Source organism: Erythrolamprus reginae, chromosome 1, assembly GCF_031021105.1.
Source record: "Erythrolamprus reginae isolate rEryReg1 chromosome 1, rEryReg1.hap1, whole genome shotgun sequence".
Taxonomy (NCBI): Eukaryota; Metazoa; Chordata; class Lepidosauria; order Squamata; family Dipsadidae; genus Erythrolamprus; species Erythrolamprus reginae.
In genome coordinates, this window is record NC_091950.1 from 230,986,436 (window position 1) to 231,002,934 (window position 16,499).

The following is a 16,499-nucleotide window of genomic DNA, read 5'->3' on the forward strand; positions in this document are numbered from 1 at the left end:
CTAGTCACTGGCTCTCTATATTATCTCATCCACCCTCCCACCCCCGTCACGCCGTCTTCTTAATAATGCTAGACTGAGGGAAATAAATGTCTGGATACTAACAGGCTGGCTTGGTGTGGTTTTATTGTAATTGCTTTCGTTGTGGTTCGGCAGTTGCAGCTTTGCTCCCATGTAAAGGATTGACGGGAGAGTTTGAGTTGGAAGGGACCTTGGGGGTCATCTAGTCCACCCCCCTGCTCAGGTAGGAGTACCTATACCATTTCGGACAAATGGCAGTCCAATCTCCCCCTAAAAGTCTCAAGGCAAGCTGGTTAATCGCTCTCACTGTCAGAAAGTTCCTCATTTCCAGATTGAATCTCTTATTGTATTTTTTTATTTTATTTATTTGTCAAACATGTAGGGGTTAGTAGTAGTTTGTGTAAATATAACGTAAGTAAAAGTAACAATACACTGTAAAAGAGAACAGTAAGACAGTAGGCACAATGGTGCACAAGCACACCCCTTACAGACCTCTTATAAACGGGGAGAGGTCGGTTGTAGACATCTAAGATTAAAGTTGTTGGAGTTTGGGGAAGAAACCAGAGTCAGGTAGTGCATTCCAGGCATTGATCACTCTATTGCTGAAGTCGTATTTCCTGCAGTTAAGTTTAGAGCAGTTTATGTTTAGTTTGAATCTATTACGTGCTCATGTATTACTGAGGTTGAAGGTGAAGTAGTCATTAACAGAAAGGACATTTTGGTATATGATTTTATGAACTACATTTAGATCAGAGGTGACGTAGTTGTAAATTGCCTAATCCCAGTATTTCATGTCCGGTGGAATAAGGTCTTTTGTTGAGAGTGGACAACAAGCTCGCTTTGGTCAGCTTCCATCCGTTATTCCTAGTCTGGCCTTCTGGTGCTTTGGAAAACAGCCTGACCCCCTCCTCTTTGTGGTAGCCCCTCAGCCAAATACAATGCAGCAAAGTTTACTTCAGGCACAGTTTGGGGGTGCACATGGAGAGTAGGTGCATGGGTTTAAAAACTGGGTAATTAGGATGGTAAGAATGTGAATATATTAGGAAGACTTTCTCTTAGAATTATATTAGCATTCCTGATTGTCTGCTGCATGCAATACTAGGTACATTTAGTATTCCCTTCCCAGTTCCAATATTCTTCCATGCCATTTTTTTCTCTTCAGATGCAATTTGCGAAAAATAACATTGCTTAATTTCTTGTTTGCATGATGTTACAGACCATTTTGAAAAATAAGTAGGGTAGCATCTGAACCTGCCCATCACACTTCAGAAATCTCCTCCAGGTGGCATAGTATATAATTTCTATTTACCATGCTGTACTTTATCTATACTGTAGTAAAATTTGAATTAATGGGTCATTTGGGGAGATGGGATATTCGTAAATCTAAATGCCTACTGAATCTAAATGCATGCCATATACTGATATTACAGTAATATCAATGTATATATTTGCATAATTATTCAGATAATATAATTTGTATCGCTTGGATCAATTTACATTTAATAATGTAATGGATAGACTTTGGAAATTTGAGAGTGAAATGCATATTTTCTGTTGAACATAAATCTTTTGATAAAATCAATTTATAATTGATGTTTCATCTCCATAGAAAACACAATAAAAAAACCCTAGAAAACTCAAAACACTACAAACAGCCTTCTTGAAACCTTGTACATCCATATGTGACTAGCAACAAACTAATCAGAAGACCCAGAAGCACAGTGAAGAGGTGCTCTTATAGCAAAACCAGAAAGATTGGAAGAATATATATTAAGATGTCTATGCAGAGATTAAATACAAGGACATTGAAAGTAAGTAACTTGCACAAATAGTTGTCAAATCCTTTTTTGAAAACATCCAGCAATTGTGCAGTCAGGACTCCAGGAGGCAAGCTGTTTTAATGATTAATTGTTCTTACTATCAGGATGTTTCCCCTGACCTCTAATCTGGAACTAAGGAGAAAGTTCCTGACAGAATAAAGGGAAGGGGACTGCATTAGCATACCAGATTGCCTACTGTCCCTGTACAAATGTTCCCTTTTATTTGTAACCAACATATGTATTCAGATAATGTTATCAAATATGTACTTGACAAATAAAATAATCTACTCTCAGAATTCACTCCCATTTTGTCATTATCTTTAAATTCATTCATATTGGTCTGCACAGCAAATATGTAAAAGGTATTGAAGAAAAAAATGAAGTTGACCAAAAACTTTTGTTTAAAAAAAGATAAAGCATTGTTAGATGAGCGTTCAGGAAAATATTTGTGCACGGTTATATAATATTTTTGCATACCAGTCACTATGTGTATCCCACAGGATTCATAAAACTTTAAGAGGGGAGTCATTTTGAGTCACAGAAAGTATACCTACTGTATATGGATTATCATTTTTATGACTTATAAAAATATATTTTTCAGAGATGTAAAGTTGAATAAGATTATTCCAGTCACAGGATAGTGGGAAAATATTAAAAGATAAAGTAGAAAATCACATTTTTTTCTCAAGGGCAAATCTTGGTATGGAACTTATGAAATTGGGAATTAGTTGAGAAAAGGCTTCATACCTAAGCATACTTGCCTTAGGGAAAAATTAGTGAGAAAACCTATCCACAGTAAATCTGTCTTTAATGTATTGTTACATGTACTGAACACTTTACAATAACCCTGTTACAAAATTAGATGTGTGGTAATATCTGAAAGGTGAAAGTACTTTGGGTGTGGGTTTCCATAATATTAAGCTAAAATATAGTTTATGGCTCAGTGTCCTGCAAAAATTTACCCAATATGGTTTAGCACATGCAGCACACTGCAAATTTCTATATGAGACTAATTCAATCATTTCTGGTTGCTTTAACCACAAGAATATTCTATTATTACAAACACAGTGAGATTGTTTAATGTAGAAGGGAAACATCATTGTCGCTCACCTGAATATTTACTCAATTCTAACACTTTCTGATGGATTGTGATTTGATTTCTGAGGTGGGGGGGAGGGCGGACAGTGCAATATTACTTTGTACTCAATGTTGTAATAATACATCTATCAGAACCTTGAATGAAAATGGCATTTTTAACATGATACAAGCATTAAGTACAGACTATGTCTGCAGAAGCACCAAGGTTTTCCCCAAATCATTTTTTACTAACACACTCCCTTAAACTTGCAAATCATACAGAAGCCATATTTTGATATACAGTATAAACATTTTGATATAAACAAATTTCACATAAAACATCAGTTTCTTAAACTTTACTTAAGATATCCTCTTCCCATTCTACACTTCAACAGTTTATAACAGTACATTTTTATATGTTCTCAACAATGCAGATTTCAGGAATTTAATACAGAAGTTGTTCATATAATTCTAAAAGTAACACTTTTTTTAAAAGAAAGAAAATAAAAAACTCCATTTCATTTTAGTAACAAATAATGCCTATTTTAAAATATATATATTTAGATCTAGTTTTAAAAGATATAAACATTCAAGGCACACTTGAAACCACCACTATTATTTGAAGTATTGGAAATAACATGTAAGTCTGCTATCACAATGTTTCGATGTCAAATGCAAATAAAGCTGAAGTTAGCAACTGCAGACTAAGCATGAACCTATAGATAGCAGGGCTAGTTTTATAAAAAATTGTTCATTATGGTGGAACTCTAATAATAATTTGGATTGTATCTGCAGTTATTGTTATTAATACTACACTAGCAGTGCCCAAACCTACTGTTCTCTGTGTATTCTAGACTTCAATTTTCAGAATCTAAAATCAGCCATATCATACCACTTTGGAATGAAAAAAACAATAATTTGAAAAAACTTGCTTTAGATCCATATAACTGTAAAACAAACCAGAAAGTCTTCTAAAGTCTCTCAAATGGTATGTGACTGCTTCAGGAGTGCTCCATGTTTCTACATCACTAGATTTGGGAGGAGCAAAGGAAAGTAGTTGTGCAAACAGATTAACAGATGGAAGAGACCTTGTAGGTCATCTAGTCCAATCCCCTGCCCAAGCAAAGTATTGAAAAGTCAGGATTACCGTATTTTCCGGCGTATAAGACGACTTTTTAACCCCTGAAAATCTTTTCCAAAGTGGGGGGTCATCTTATACGCCGGATATAGGACAGTGGCGCCGATATGCACAAGCGTGCCTGTCCAGCCGGGGAAGAATCGCCCCGGCCGGACCTCAGTTTCAGCTGGGAGGGGCGAGAACACCGCCTCCCAGCTGGGCGAGCCTGCGCAAAGCACAGGCTCGCCCACACGCTGCCTTTGGCAGCACCAGCGTGCCTGTCCGGCCGGGGAAGAATCGCCCCGGCCGGACCTCAGTTTCAGCTGGGAGGGGCGAGAACACCGCCTCCCAGCTGGGCGAGCCTGCGCAAAGCACAGGCTCGCCCACACGCTGCCTTTGGCAGCACCAGCGTGCCTGTCCGGCCGGGGAAGAATCGCCCCGGCCGGACCTCAGTTTCAGCTGGGAGGGGCGAGAACACCGCCTCCCAGCTGGGCGAGCCTGCGCAAAGCACAGGCTCGCCCACACGCTGCCTTTGGCAGCACCAGCGTGCCTGTCCGGCCGGGGAAGAATCGCCCCGGCCGGACCTCAGTTTCAGCTGGGAGGGGCGAGAACACCGCCTCCCAGCTGGGCGAGCCTGCGCAAAGCACAGGCTCGTCCACATGCTGCCTTTGGCAGCACCAGCGTGCCTGTCCGGCCGGGGAAGAATCGCCCCGGCCGGACCTCAGTTTCAGCTGGGAGGGGCGAGAACACCGCCTCCCAGCTGGGCGAGCCTGCGCAAAGCACAGGCTCGTCCACACGCTGCCTTTGGCAGCACCAGCGTGCCTGTCCGGCCGGGGAAGAATCGCCCCGGCCGGACCTCAGTTTCAGCTGGGAGGGGCGAGAACACCGCCTCCCAGCTGGGCGAGCCTGCGCAAAGCACAGGCTCGCCCACACGCTGCCTTTGGCAGCACCAGCGTGCCTGTCCGGCCGGGGAAGAATCGCCCCGGCCGGACCTCAGTTTCAGCTGGGAGGGGCGAGAACACCGCCTCCCAGCTGGGCGAGCCTGCGCAAAGCACAGGCTCGCCCACACGCGATATGTCTAGCCGCCGCCATCCGTGCCTCGGTTCCGTAGCTCCGCCTCACAGCTCATCACCCTGCTGCTGCTGCTGAGAGAAAAAAAGAGGGAGAGAGGGGGGGAGAGAAAGAGATAGCAAGAGAGGGAGAGAGGGGGGGGTTAGCAACAGAGGGACAGAGAGAAAGAGAGAGGGGGGATAGCAACAGAGGGAGAAAGAGAAGGAGAGAGAGAAAGAGAGAGGGAGAGGGGGGGCAGAAAGAGAAAGAAAGAGATAGCAAGAGAGGGAGAGAGAAAGAGAGAGGGGGGAGAGAAAGAGATAGCAAGAGAGGGAGACAGGGGGTTAGCAAGAGAGGGACAGAGAGAAAGAGAGGGGGATAGCAACAGAGGGAGAGAGAGAAAGAGAGAGGGAGAGAGGGGGGAAAGAAAGAAAGAGATAGCAAGAGAGGGAGAGAGAGAAAGAGAGAGGGGGGATAGCAACAGAGGGAGAGAGAGAGAAAGAGAGAGGGAGAGAGGGGGGAAAGAAAGAAAGAGATAGCAAGAGAGGGAGAGAGAGAAAGAGAGAGGGAGAGAAAGAGATGGCAAGAGAGAGGGAGAGAGGGGAGACATAAATAGAGAGAAAGAGAGAGGTGGGATAGCAACAGAGGGAGAAAGAGAAGGAGAGAGAGAAAGAGAGAGGGAGAGGGGGGGCAGAAAGAGAAAGAAAGAGATAGCAAGAGAGGGAGAGAGAAAGAAAGAGAGAGGGGGAGAGAAAGAGATAGCAAGAGAGGGAGACAGGGGGTTAGCAAGAGAGGGACAGAGAGAAAGAGAGGGGGATAGCAACAGAGGGAGAGAGAGAAAGAGAGAGGGAGAGAGGGGGGAAAGAAAGAAAGAGATAGCAAGAGAGGGAGAGAGAGAAAGAGAGAGGGGGGATAGCAACAGAGGGAGAGAGAGAGAAAGAGAGAGGGAGAGAGGGGGGAAAGAAAGAAAGAGATAGCAAGAGAGGGAGAGAGAGAAAGAGAGAGGGAGAGAAAGAGATGGCAAGAGAGAGGGAGAGAGGGGAGACATAAAGAGAGAGAAAGAGATAGTAAGAGAAGGAGAGAGAGGGGGAGAGAAAGAGAGAAAGCAAAAAAAAAAGAGAGAAAGAGAGATAGCAAGAGAGAAAGAGAGGGAGAGAGAGGGGGAGAGAGAAAGACTTTGATCATTTCCCCAGGTATTTTTGTACCTACTTGACCAACATTATTAGTGGTTGCAAAATTGAATGTATGAACTTGTTCATTTCAATAAAAAGAGCCAGGGAAATGATTGAATGTTAAACTGGATGCATTTATTTCTGCCTGTTTGTATTTGTTCTTATGTTTAACCATTGAAAATGTACTTTTCCTCCAAAAAGAATCATCTTTTCATATTTCTTAGGCAACATTTTAAAATAACTTTAAAAGCTGAGGTCATATTATTCACCCTGCTCTGTATCATAGCACACTGCACAGTACTGAAAATTGGCAGGGTCACTAATTAAACCCGACAAGTTAAAATCTGTTTAAGTGACATTGCAAGAGGATAAAGACAGAAAGTGCGGAAAGAGGAAAAAATGGATGGGCTGTTTGGATTGCGATATCATGATATCACATACAGATTCTCATTCCATAATAGATTCTCACATAGGTGTCAGCATGCTGCATGTTAGACTGAAAGATACCTACAGAATAGATGGTAGGAGAAAGGAAAATAGCCAGGTTCACCTTTTTGTGTTGACAAATTATGATGAGTTATAATAATAAACTTAATTGTGGTGAGGAGAAATATGAGAGGCAGACAAGACAGATAGACAGAGACATATGGAGAGATAGACAGAAGAGTGCTCCCACTTGGCTCTCTCTCTCTAAATAATTCATTCATAATTTTAACAATAAGATCTTCATCATTAGTAATTAAAATATTGTGTTATCATGTTCAGAAATGATTTTTTTCTCAATGCAAGTACATCATAGACCTAGACTCAGTCAGGTCTATGATGTACAGAAGAGGGGTAGTCTTATACGGCGAGTATATCTCAAATTCTATATTTTAACTGGAAAAGTTAGGGGGTCGTCTTATACGCCCAGTCGTCTTATACGCCGGAAAATACGGTAACTCCTGAAATAGCTACATGAACCTTTTTCAAGCTATGGCTGCTTTAACTATTTGGAAAGGTGCCCTTCCTACACATTATGAACCAACTTTTTGAAACATGTGCTAAAAACCAGTCCTTTTATTCATCACATTTGTTTCTAATAATAACACATTCACTTGGATTCATCAGTCCTAATTATAACATTTGGTGTATATACAGAACTAACAATAAAAGGTCCTGGGGAAAAGTCTGAAAGACAATTTAAAGAAACTTGGTACGCAGCATTTTTTTCTTAAATAACCAGCCTTAAATTCTAAGAGTGCTTTCATATTTAAAATTCTTCTTGAGGGATCTTTGCAGACTAATGCTAATTATAGTACACATTTTACAATGGATTAAATTGGAGTAGCTTAAACATTTTAATGTATATCACCTTGTAAGCAACCAAGTTACAGGTATGAAATACATGTTCAATGGGAACTGCTGTGAAACAAAGATATCACTTATGAAGTTACAGAAAATAATGCAAATTAGTTGACAGTAAGAATAATGTATGTTCTACGAAAAAAGAGTGGAACCCTAATTAAAATTCTCAAAGCCATTCCAGCTATTAGAAAAATCTTAATTGATTATGCTACTAGGTGGTGATATTAAAACATCTTAATGAAAAATATCTGCTGAGTGGAACCCTAATTAAAATTCTCAAAGCCATTCCAGCTATTAGAAAAATCTTAATTGATTATGCTACTAGGTGATGATATAAAATAAGAATTTTCATACAGCCAATCAGATTTAATTGATGGACTTATTTATTTTCTACATATAGTTTATATATTCTTAACAAAAATTTCAGTGTTTATGTTGGCAGGAAATGGTTTATATTTCTTGTGACTGACCCATTTCTAATACTTTAAAAAGCTATTATTACTTATTTTTATTGAATCCAGCTTGGATTGCACTTGTCTTTGTACCTATATGTTAAGTATTTTTACCAAAATTTGACTAAGTGTAAATCTGGACATCTTAGATAACTGATATACGGCATATTAAGGACAATAAAATGTGAAATTAGAAATAGAATTCTAAGTGTACCATTGCCAGACTACAAATGGGTTACTCATTGTCACAAATGTCAACACACGCAAAATTATTTCCACTTCCTAGCACCATCAGAAACCAAGTTTAGCACATATTTTTCAATTATATGCTACTCTGCTATGTGCAAATAACATTCAAAGGAAACAACATTAAATAAGTAAAATATCCCATAGCTCCAATTTTTGTTTGGATATGGTGTTTATGTTTAGAAGAGAGAAAATAAAAGTTTAGTTGTTAAATACCACACAAAACACAACCCAACTGGACTCCTAATGATGAAAAGCACAAATAAAACTGGTTAGGAAAATGTGTTGTTGGTACTATGGCATGGTACTAGTCATGTAATACTTTTTTACAATCAAACTGCTCCTTGTCTAATTATTTAACTTGGGGTTCAAACAGGGAAGAAGTACTGTACCCTTATCTTCATTGTCAGAATAATATTCAGGTTGTAAAAGTCCCAAATGGCTTTGTTTGAGTGACATGAGTTTGAGTCTCCGGAGAGGGGTGGCATACAAATCTAATAATTAAATTAAATTAAATTAAATTAAATTAAATTAAATGATACCTAAAATCAAGAAGGAACCAGGAAAACTAACATTTTGATAATAATATGAGTGAAGGCATGCAGAAATGAATTAGGAAGAAAAAAAGCTTTATGGACAACAAATAGAAAAAATACTAGATATATTTATAGTCATAGCTGCTAATCAGAGTTAAAATTGTAAAAAAGTGCTTTTGAGCAGCACTATAAACCTTCAAAATAATACCGTTTTGATAGCAATGATACCGCTATTTGTCCTGTATTTTCAGATAATTAGTTCTTCATAACATCATAAAACAACTCATGAAGAGTCTAGTATCTTCTGCTACCTTTGAGAATTCTACCTTTGTTTGCTTTAGCTAACCTGAGCTTGAATGATTAACAGGTGACAACTACCAAATTATGACTATTGTTCTACCACCATACTATTTCTGAAGCTTACAACTCAGGGGAAGATTCAGCACTACTTGACCTGTACAGATACGAGTGGTATCAAGGCCACAGCTAAAATGAAACACAGCAAATGAGATTATCAACATTATGTAAACCTTAACCAGAATCTTTGCTCTAATCATCACTGAAGTCATAAACCGATGACTACTCTGTAGCATTTCAGATTGCAAGTAAGGAGTCTTATGATGTAACATGAAAAAAAATTCCCTACATGTAAACTAGTAAATTAGGAACTCTGCCCCAATGTGTGAAGGAATCTTGTGACCCCATCTTAGTTTATATTCTGAAGTAGTATAATCCAGACAGAATTCCAATTTCCCAATGAGATAAGAGCTTTATAAATGTGCAAGTCTATGACAATCCTCTACTCTTCTAATTAGTGATTAATATCCTCTTTCATATACTGTAATACAAATTTCTGTAAATAAAAAAGACCATTTAGAAAAATCTGCCTTTATAACTCTTCAATTAAGTACCCTAAATGCCCTTTGCCCAGCAATAGGCCGAGTTAGTAAAAATGTTAAGGGCATAAGGCATCTATAATAAATTAGTGCCTGCCTGTAATTAATTCCTTGATTATAATTTATAAAGAAAAACCACTTGGTTAATTTACTTATATACAGTACTGTACTTGAATAAACTTCCCTCTTCCTACTTTTCTTCAAGCACATCAGGACTGAACCCTGTTTCTACGTCAGTCTCTCAAGATGCCTTCATGGCCAGTTCCTCCTTGATTTTGCGCTGCAATAGGAGTGCAGTGATAGCACTGCAGGCAACTAAGCCAAAAAAGGACCCACAAGACAGGATGATGGAGAGAGATCCGTGTCGCTTGAATAAGATATCTTGCCTGTTCTTGTAATCCAAGAAGATGGCTTCCAATTGTGAGAGTGTGCAAATAGCAAGGAAGATGTGAAAAATTTGATGGGCATGCCCAACAATATCACAGGACCCAGGGAAATATTTTTCAGGAACTGGACAAGAAAAGAAATAAGCACTGACGAGGAAGAAAAGTATCTGAAACGTATGATACCAAGCAGCCAACTCCTCACAGCCTTCAAGGTGGCACATAATCACACGGTGGGCCACAGGGCTGATGTCCAAGATGAATGCCAATCCTGCTGGGATCACCTGACACACTTTTCTCATGATGGGATATGGGCGCCGGTAGCGGTACTTGGCATAGCAACAGCCAGCACATGAGAGCCATCCACAGAAAGCAGCTGCTGGCAAGAAGAAAAGCCAAAATTTGTCATACCAGGCTTGGTCGGAGCTGTAGTAGAAATGGGCCAGGGCGCTTCCATATTGGTAGATGCTGACTCCAACATAATCCACAAAATAGAAAGTATAGTGTGATATTTCTGACTTGGACTGCAAGAGATGAGCTAAGAGGCTGCATGTCAGATATGTAACAGAGGAAAAGACGAAGATGAAGAGAGGTAAGGAGCGGATTTCCAGAGACAAGTCCTCTGCTTCAGCAAATATATTAAATCTCAGCAGCACTGCCAAAGCAGCCAGAAGGTGAGTCCAAACATTAACAACCTCATTATGTTTTTGGAAGAGGCTGAAGAAATAATAGCGCCAATCCTGACCTGTGGGGCGATAGCCAGCTTGGATATAGGGTTCTCTGAAAAGTTGGGGTACATCTGATTCTTTAACTGTGCAAGGCATCTTGGGAAAGCCTTCTTCTAGGAGCTGAGGAAGTTGACGGAGTTGTTGTCCACTGATGGACAAGGTGCTGATACGTTCCAGGATAGCCGTCATCATTTAGATTATTCCTAAAGTGATAAGAACAATATTAATATTAATATTAATAAGAAGGAAAATGAAGAATATAAAGAGGCAAATATTTACAATCTCTATATGTCACCATGTTAGAGAAACTATCAAAGTCAAGCCCTTTGGACAAACAACTGGAGAAAGAAGGATGGTATGATGGGACTCAATTAAGATTCAAAAACTGCATTCCCAGCTTCTATTTTTTTAAAAAGAAAAAGAAATAATGTCTAATCCATAATGGTCTCTTTCATGTTGTGTTGTATTACAGACTTACATCCTAAATGAACATAAATGGATCTTATTGAACAGTCCAGTTGCCTTCCTTGCTTTTCACAAAGCTGATTTCAATGCATTAATCAGAATTAGTACTGTTATTCCATTTTTTAAAAATCACTTGGTTCCGAATAGAATATTTGGATACATTGCAACCATTGTGAAATTAATGTATTTGAGAAGTGTATAATTTGAAGCCCACAACAAAGTTTTAAGAAACAAATCTTCAAAAAATTACCACCATTTATATTTGTGACTGTTCTATCAAAAAAAAAAGTATTACAGCTTAAGAAAAACAATAACAACAGAGATGGAAGGGACCTTGGAGGTCTTCTAGTCCAATCCCCTGCTTAGGCAGGTAACCCTACACTACTTAGTTATTTCTAAATTTTGATTCAGGGAAAAACAGCAGGTATACTGAAATTATTTCCATCAGAAAATGCTAGAGAAAGAGTCGAGTATAGAGGTATAAAGGATCTCCAGTAACCCCAAATTATTTCTACACCACCCCCAAAAATTACTTTTAAAAGGCAGTGGGGTTTATATCTCAGTGGAAAGCATGGGGGAAAGATTCTTGTATTTCCTAAGCATGATGCTAGATGATATGGACATATCTCATAAAACCATGAGGAATGTGTTCATTTGTTTGGAAAATAAGAATATTTCTGCTGATCATATTGTTAAGTGACATTCTTGTTCTTGAGTTTTATATTACCTCTAATACCTCAGTGCTATTTTCACTGACCTCATTCTCTGGCAGTTCCTTTCTCAAACATTAATTTTTTGAATGGTATCCCATTATTAGATTTTAGTAAAACCATTCCACCTTTCTGAAAATGGGAAAAGATTACATTATCTATTTCAATCACACTGTAACTCACCGTTCCCAATTTAAAAAGTCTTCAATACAAATAACACAGATTAATTTCAATTATTCCAAGACAAGCACTATTAACCCACTAGCCTGATTTTCTACTTTCGTGTCTTAAAGTTCAGCATATATTACTTGTATACATTAAAGGAAAACCCACAATGATTTTTTATCCATTTGTTTTAAAGCTTTGTAATGCTGATCCCCTTTCAAATAGCCAATTTCATTCATTCAGCACTAAAAAACAAATTAGATGTGGTACTGTACTAAATGAGCTTGGGGAAAATGCTGATTTCTACCTTTAATAAATGCATATGGTCCTGTTTCCTCAGGAGAGTAACACTTGAGTGGGAAAGCTCACCTTAACGCCTTCCTCCCAATTTCCTACGTCTCTTAATTAATATTAGCATCTTCCTACGTACCTATATACACATGTTAAAACCTACTGACGCCAATGGGAGATTCTTCTTGGATAATATGGGACAATTTTGGCCTGGATCATTCTCCTCACGAGTTCATTTGGTCCATATCTGATCTGAAAAGAAGGAACAAAACAAACAGACATGATTAGTAAATATATATATACATATATAGATATAGATATATATACACATACATACACATATACATATATAGTATGTCACAAAAGTGAGTACACCCCCTCACATTTTGTAAATATTTAAGTATATCTTTTCATATGACAACGCTGATGAAATGACAATTGGCTATGATGTAAAGTAGTGAGTATACAGCTTGTACAATAGTGTAAATGTGCTGTCACCTCAAAATAACACAACACACAACCATTAATGTCTAAACTTCTGGAAACAAAAGTGAGTACAACTCTAAGTGATAATTTTCAAATGGGGCCCAAGTAGCCATTTTCCCTTCCTGGTGTCATGTGACTTGTTAGTGGTACAAAGTCTCAGGTGTGAAGGGAGAGCAGGTGTGTTAACTTTGGTGTTATTGCTCTCACTCTCTCATACTGGTCACTGGAAGTTCAACATGGCACCTCATGACAATGAACTCTCTGATGATCTGAAATAAACAAATTGTTGCTCTACATAAAGATGGCATAGGCTGTAAGAAGATTGCTAAGGTCCTGAAACTGAGCTGCAGCCCAATGGCCAAGACCATAACAGGACATATTTCACTCAGAACAGGTCTCGCCATGGTCAACCAAAGAAGTTGAGTGCCTGTGTTCAGCGTCATATCCATATGGAAACTAATAGTGGCTACATAAAATATTGACACTTTCAGCCCCATTTAGACATTATCACTGAAGGGTGTACTCACTTTTGTTGCCAGCAATTCATATATCAATGGCTATGTGCTGTGTTATATGGAGGGGACAGCACATTTACACTCTAATACAAGTTTATACTCACTACATTACATTGTAGCCAAGTGTCATTTCTTCATTATTGTCACATATATACCTAAATATTTACAAAATGTGTGGGGGTGTACTCACTTCTATGACATACTGTGTGTGTGTGTACACACACACATATATATATAATATACTGGGGGTGGTCCAGAGAATGCAATTTTGACCATATGTTAAAAGTTCCTAAAGTGTTAGGAAGACTTGCTTTCAAAAGATTAAGAGGCTAGCATCTGCTACACTCTTCTCCCTTCAAATTAAAAAAAATGCCATGGGGAATTTTAATAGTCATGTTAACTCTAATTAAAAGCTGAGTTTAAAAAAATCAGAGACTGTCTTGCAGCATTTATTTTAAGGAGCATCCATCTGTCTCTTTTTCTCATATACTTATGAGGCTCTTTATATTATCAAAATACTAGTGGGATAAAACAAATTATACACCTTAGATAGACTAAATCAAGGAGTTCCCATTTTTCTCTTGCCCTCTTTTGTACTCTCATTACTGGCAAAACAATAGATGAACTAGTTGAAGAAACCTCAGTTAAATATTCCTGTTCATCACATTTATTAATTAATTTATTTGAATAAACATTATGCTTCATTCAGCCGTGAATCTACTTACCGTCCCTACTGGTTTAGAAGAACACGATTTGCGCTTGCACACAAGTCACCATTGCACATAACTTTTCACCCTCTGAACATGTGCAGAATGCTTGTGTATGCGCGAAGGGGTAAAACAAGAAAATGGCGGCATCTAGGTGGAGCCTTGTGCTGCTGCCACTGGTTCTCCAAACCACTGGTGGCTGCCGCTACCGGTATGCCTGAATTGTGCTGAACCAGTAGCATTTGACCCCTAGTTTAGTTATATCCCAAATTAATGGCTTGTTTCAGAGAAATGTCCAAGTTCAATTAACAATTTGGATACAAAAAGAAAAATAGACCATACCACAAAGGTATAACATTCTGATCCAAGATTTCACAAAAAAGAAGGCATAAGGTGGGAAAAAAAGTGATTTGTGTTTTTTTTATCCTGATGTTATTATATTATTATGAGCTGGAGTGGCGCAGCAGGTAGAGTGCTGTACTGCAGGCCACTGAAGCTGACTTGTAGATCTGAAGGCCAGCGGTTCAAATCTCATCACCGGCTCAAGGTTGACTCAGCCTTCCATCCTTCCGAGGTGGGTAAAATGAGGACCCGGATTGTGGGGGCAGTAGCCTTGCTCTGTTAAAAAGCGCTATTGCTAACATGTTGTAAGCCGCCCTGAGTCTAAGGAGAAGGGCAGCATAAAAACCGAATAAATAAATAAATAAATAAATAAATAAATAAATAAATAAATAAATTTTTACAAATAACTCAAGGCAGCAAGCATATCCAACACATCTTTCTCCTCTTACTTTCCCTACAACAATCTGGTGAGGTAGATTGGGCCAAGAGACAGTAACTGGCCCAAAATCATCCAACTGGCTTTGTACTATGACATCTTGCTTCTAATCAGAGGGAATACTTTTACCAGTTTTCCAATCATAGCAAACTGATGGAGCAACGTTAAAGTAATATACTAATTACTGTATATGCATTCTATGTTTTTGATAACTTTCTGTTTTCTGAACAAAAATATTATTCAACATCCATTACCTCCCACTATTTTTTTCCTTATGCCAAGTTCAACCTACTAACTTATCTTTAATCTTTTACTACAGTTATTAACTGTAATGGATGTTGAATACATCCAGTTAATAACTTACAACAGAAACATTTATCTATTATATAGTACTTTTGAATCAGCAGTGACACCACCCAGCAGACTTTAACCAATTCAGAACTCTATACAGGAATAGTCTAGCTAGCACTTAAGTGGGAAACCACTTTGGGCAAGAATAGGAAATCAGGCGGAAAAAGTCCTGCAAGAAGGCAATGCATGATGACGAGATGTATCCATATAAGTCAAGCTCAACTTGACAGGCTTCACTTTTTACTGAATTATACTGCATAAAAATACTTGTTCAAACTGGTCATCAAATACATTTCTCAATAAGATAAAATATAGTTTATCCATTATCAGATTCATATACATCCATAGCCTAGTGATAGTTAAGATATTTTTCTTCATATGTAACTGGCTTTAAGCTCCTCCTGTCAACTTGACTCTAGCCATCCTCAGTAAGCTGAGAAAAGCAGCTCTTTTCTCTCACCTCTCTTTTTTCCCCTTCCTTTCGCTATATGAAATATTTCATTTATTCTTGAAGCATCAAAAATCCCTTATGCTCCTTGTTCTGTAATTTCTGATGAAATTTTCAGTTACACAATCTTCAACTAAAGCAACAACAGTAAACAACAATAATTAATGATAAGCATTGTAATGCCAGCATTTTAATAAATAAAAAATAAGAGAAAGTTAATAAAACTCACAGATTACTTCATAACAGATTTCAGGCTACCGTATTAGAAAATAAGAACTTGCTTAATTTCAGCTGTCATGTGCCAATGATGAACAAAGCAATAGGCATTTAACATTACAGAGGGAAAAATCCTTGGTCAGCATTTACTGTTCCACTTCTACAAAGCTTCTATTCTCTTCTTTTCTGTGTGGGTGCAGCATTTTGCTGAAAAGCTATATTCAGTTTAGAGGGCATGTATTTCAGCCTTGGTCCCAAACAACAGCATTTGTATGCAAGTTGCCTGGTAACTCAAATGCAAAAAAGGGGGAGGAAACACAGGCAAGAAAGGACACTGTCTGGTGTACATAATTAGGAGTGTGTGGGAATTAAAAAAAAAAAAACTCGAGTTTTTTTCCTAATATCTCAACTATCCCTTATTATTTTTAATTTTTACCACACTATAATAGAGGTTCTAAATAAACATGCTGATTTTTCATTCCTGCAAAATTATTTAATAATCAACACTATCAACCTTCTAGATAA

General features: G+C 38.3%; 1 protein-coding gene and 1 long non-coding RNA gene across 6 annotated transcripts in view; one reads left to right on the forward strand and one right to left on the reverse strand.

Moving 5' to 3' along the window:
* The first annotated feature begins 58 nt into the window (after window positions 1–58).
* Window positions 59–11,334, forward strand: LOC139156639 (uncharacterized). The gene is made up of 3 exons (XR_011557349.1): window positions 59–241; window positions 1,628–1,829; window positions 9,937–11,334. It is a non-coding gene; the product is annotated as an uncharacterized lncRNA (long non-coding RNA).
* PAQR8 (progestin and adipoQ receptor family member 8) overlaps window positions 3,259–16,499 on the reverse strand; it is a 38,041-nt gene continuing 24,800 nt past the window's right edge. For 2 of the 5 annotated variants that reach the window (XM_070732503.1, XM_070732501.1), the window contains 2 exons: window positions 12,613–12,725; window positions 3,259–11,045 (listed from right to left, as the gene is read on the reverse strand). In XM_070732503.1, the coding sequence (XP_070588604.1) occupies window positions 9,973–11,034 (1,062 nt within the window). In that variant the 5' untranslated portion in view covers window positions 11,035–11,045; window positions 12,613–12,725 and the 3' untranslated portion in view covers window positions 3,259–9,972. Of the gene's footprint in view, window positions 11,046–12,064; window positions 12,151–12,612; window positions 12,726–14,199; window positions 14,528–15,987; window positions 16,247–16,499 lie in introns of those variants that run through there. The other 3 variants (XM_070732502.1, XM_070732499.1, XM_070732500.1) reach the window with 3 other exon arrangements.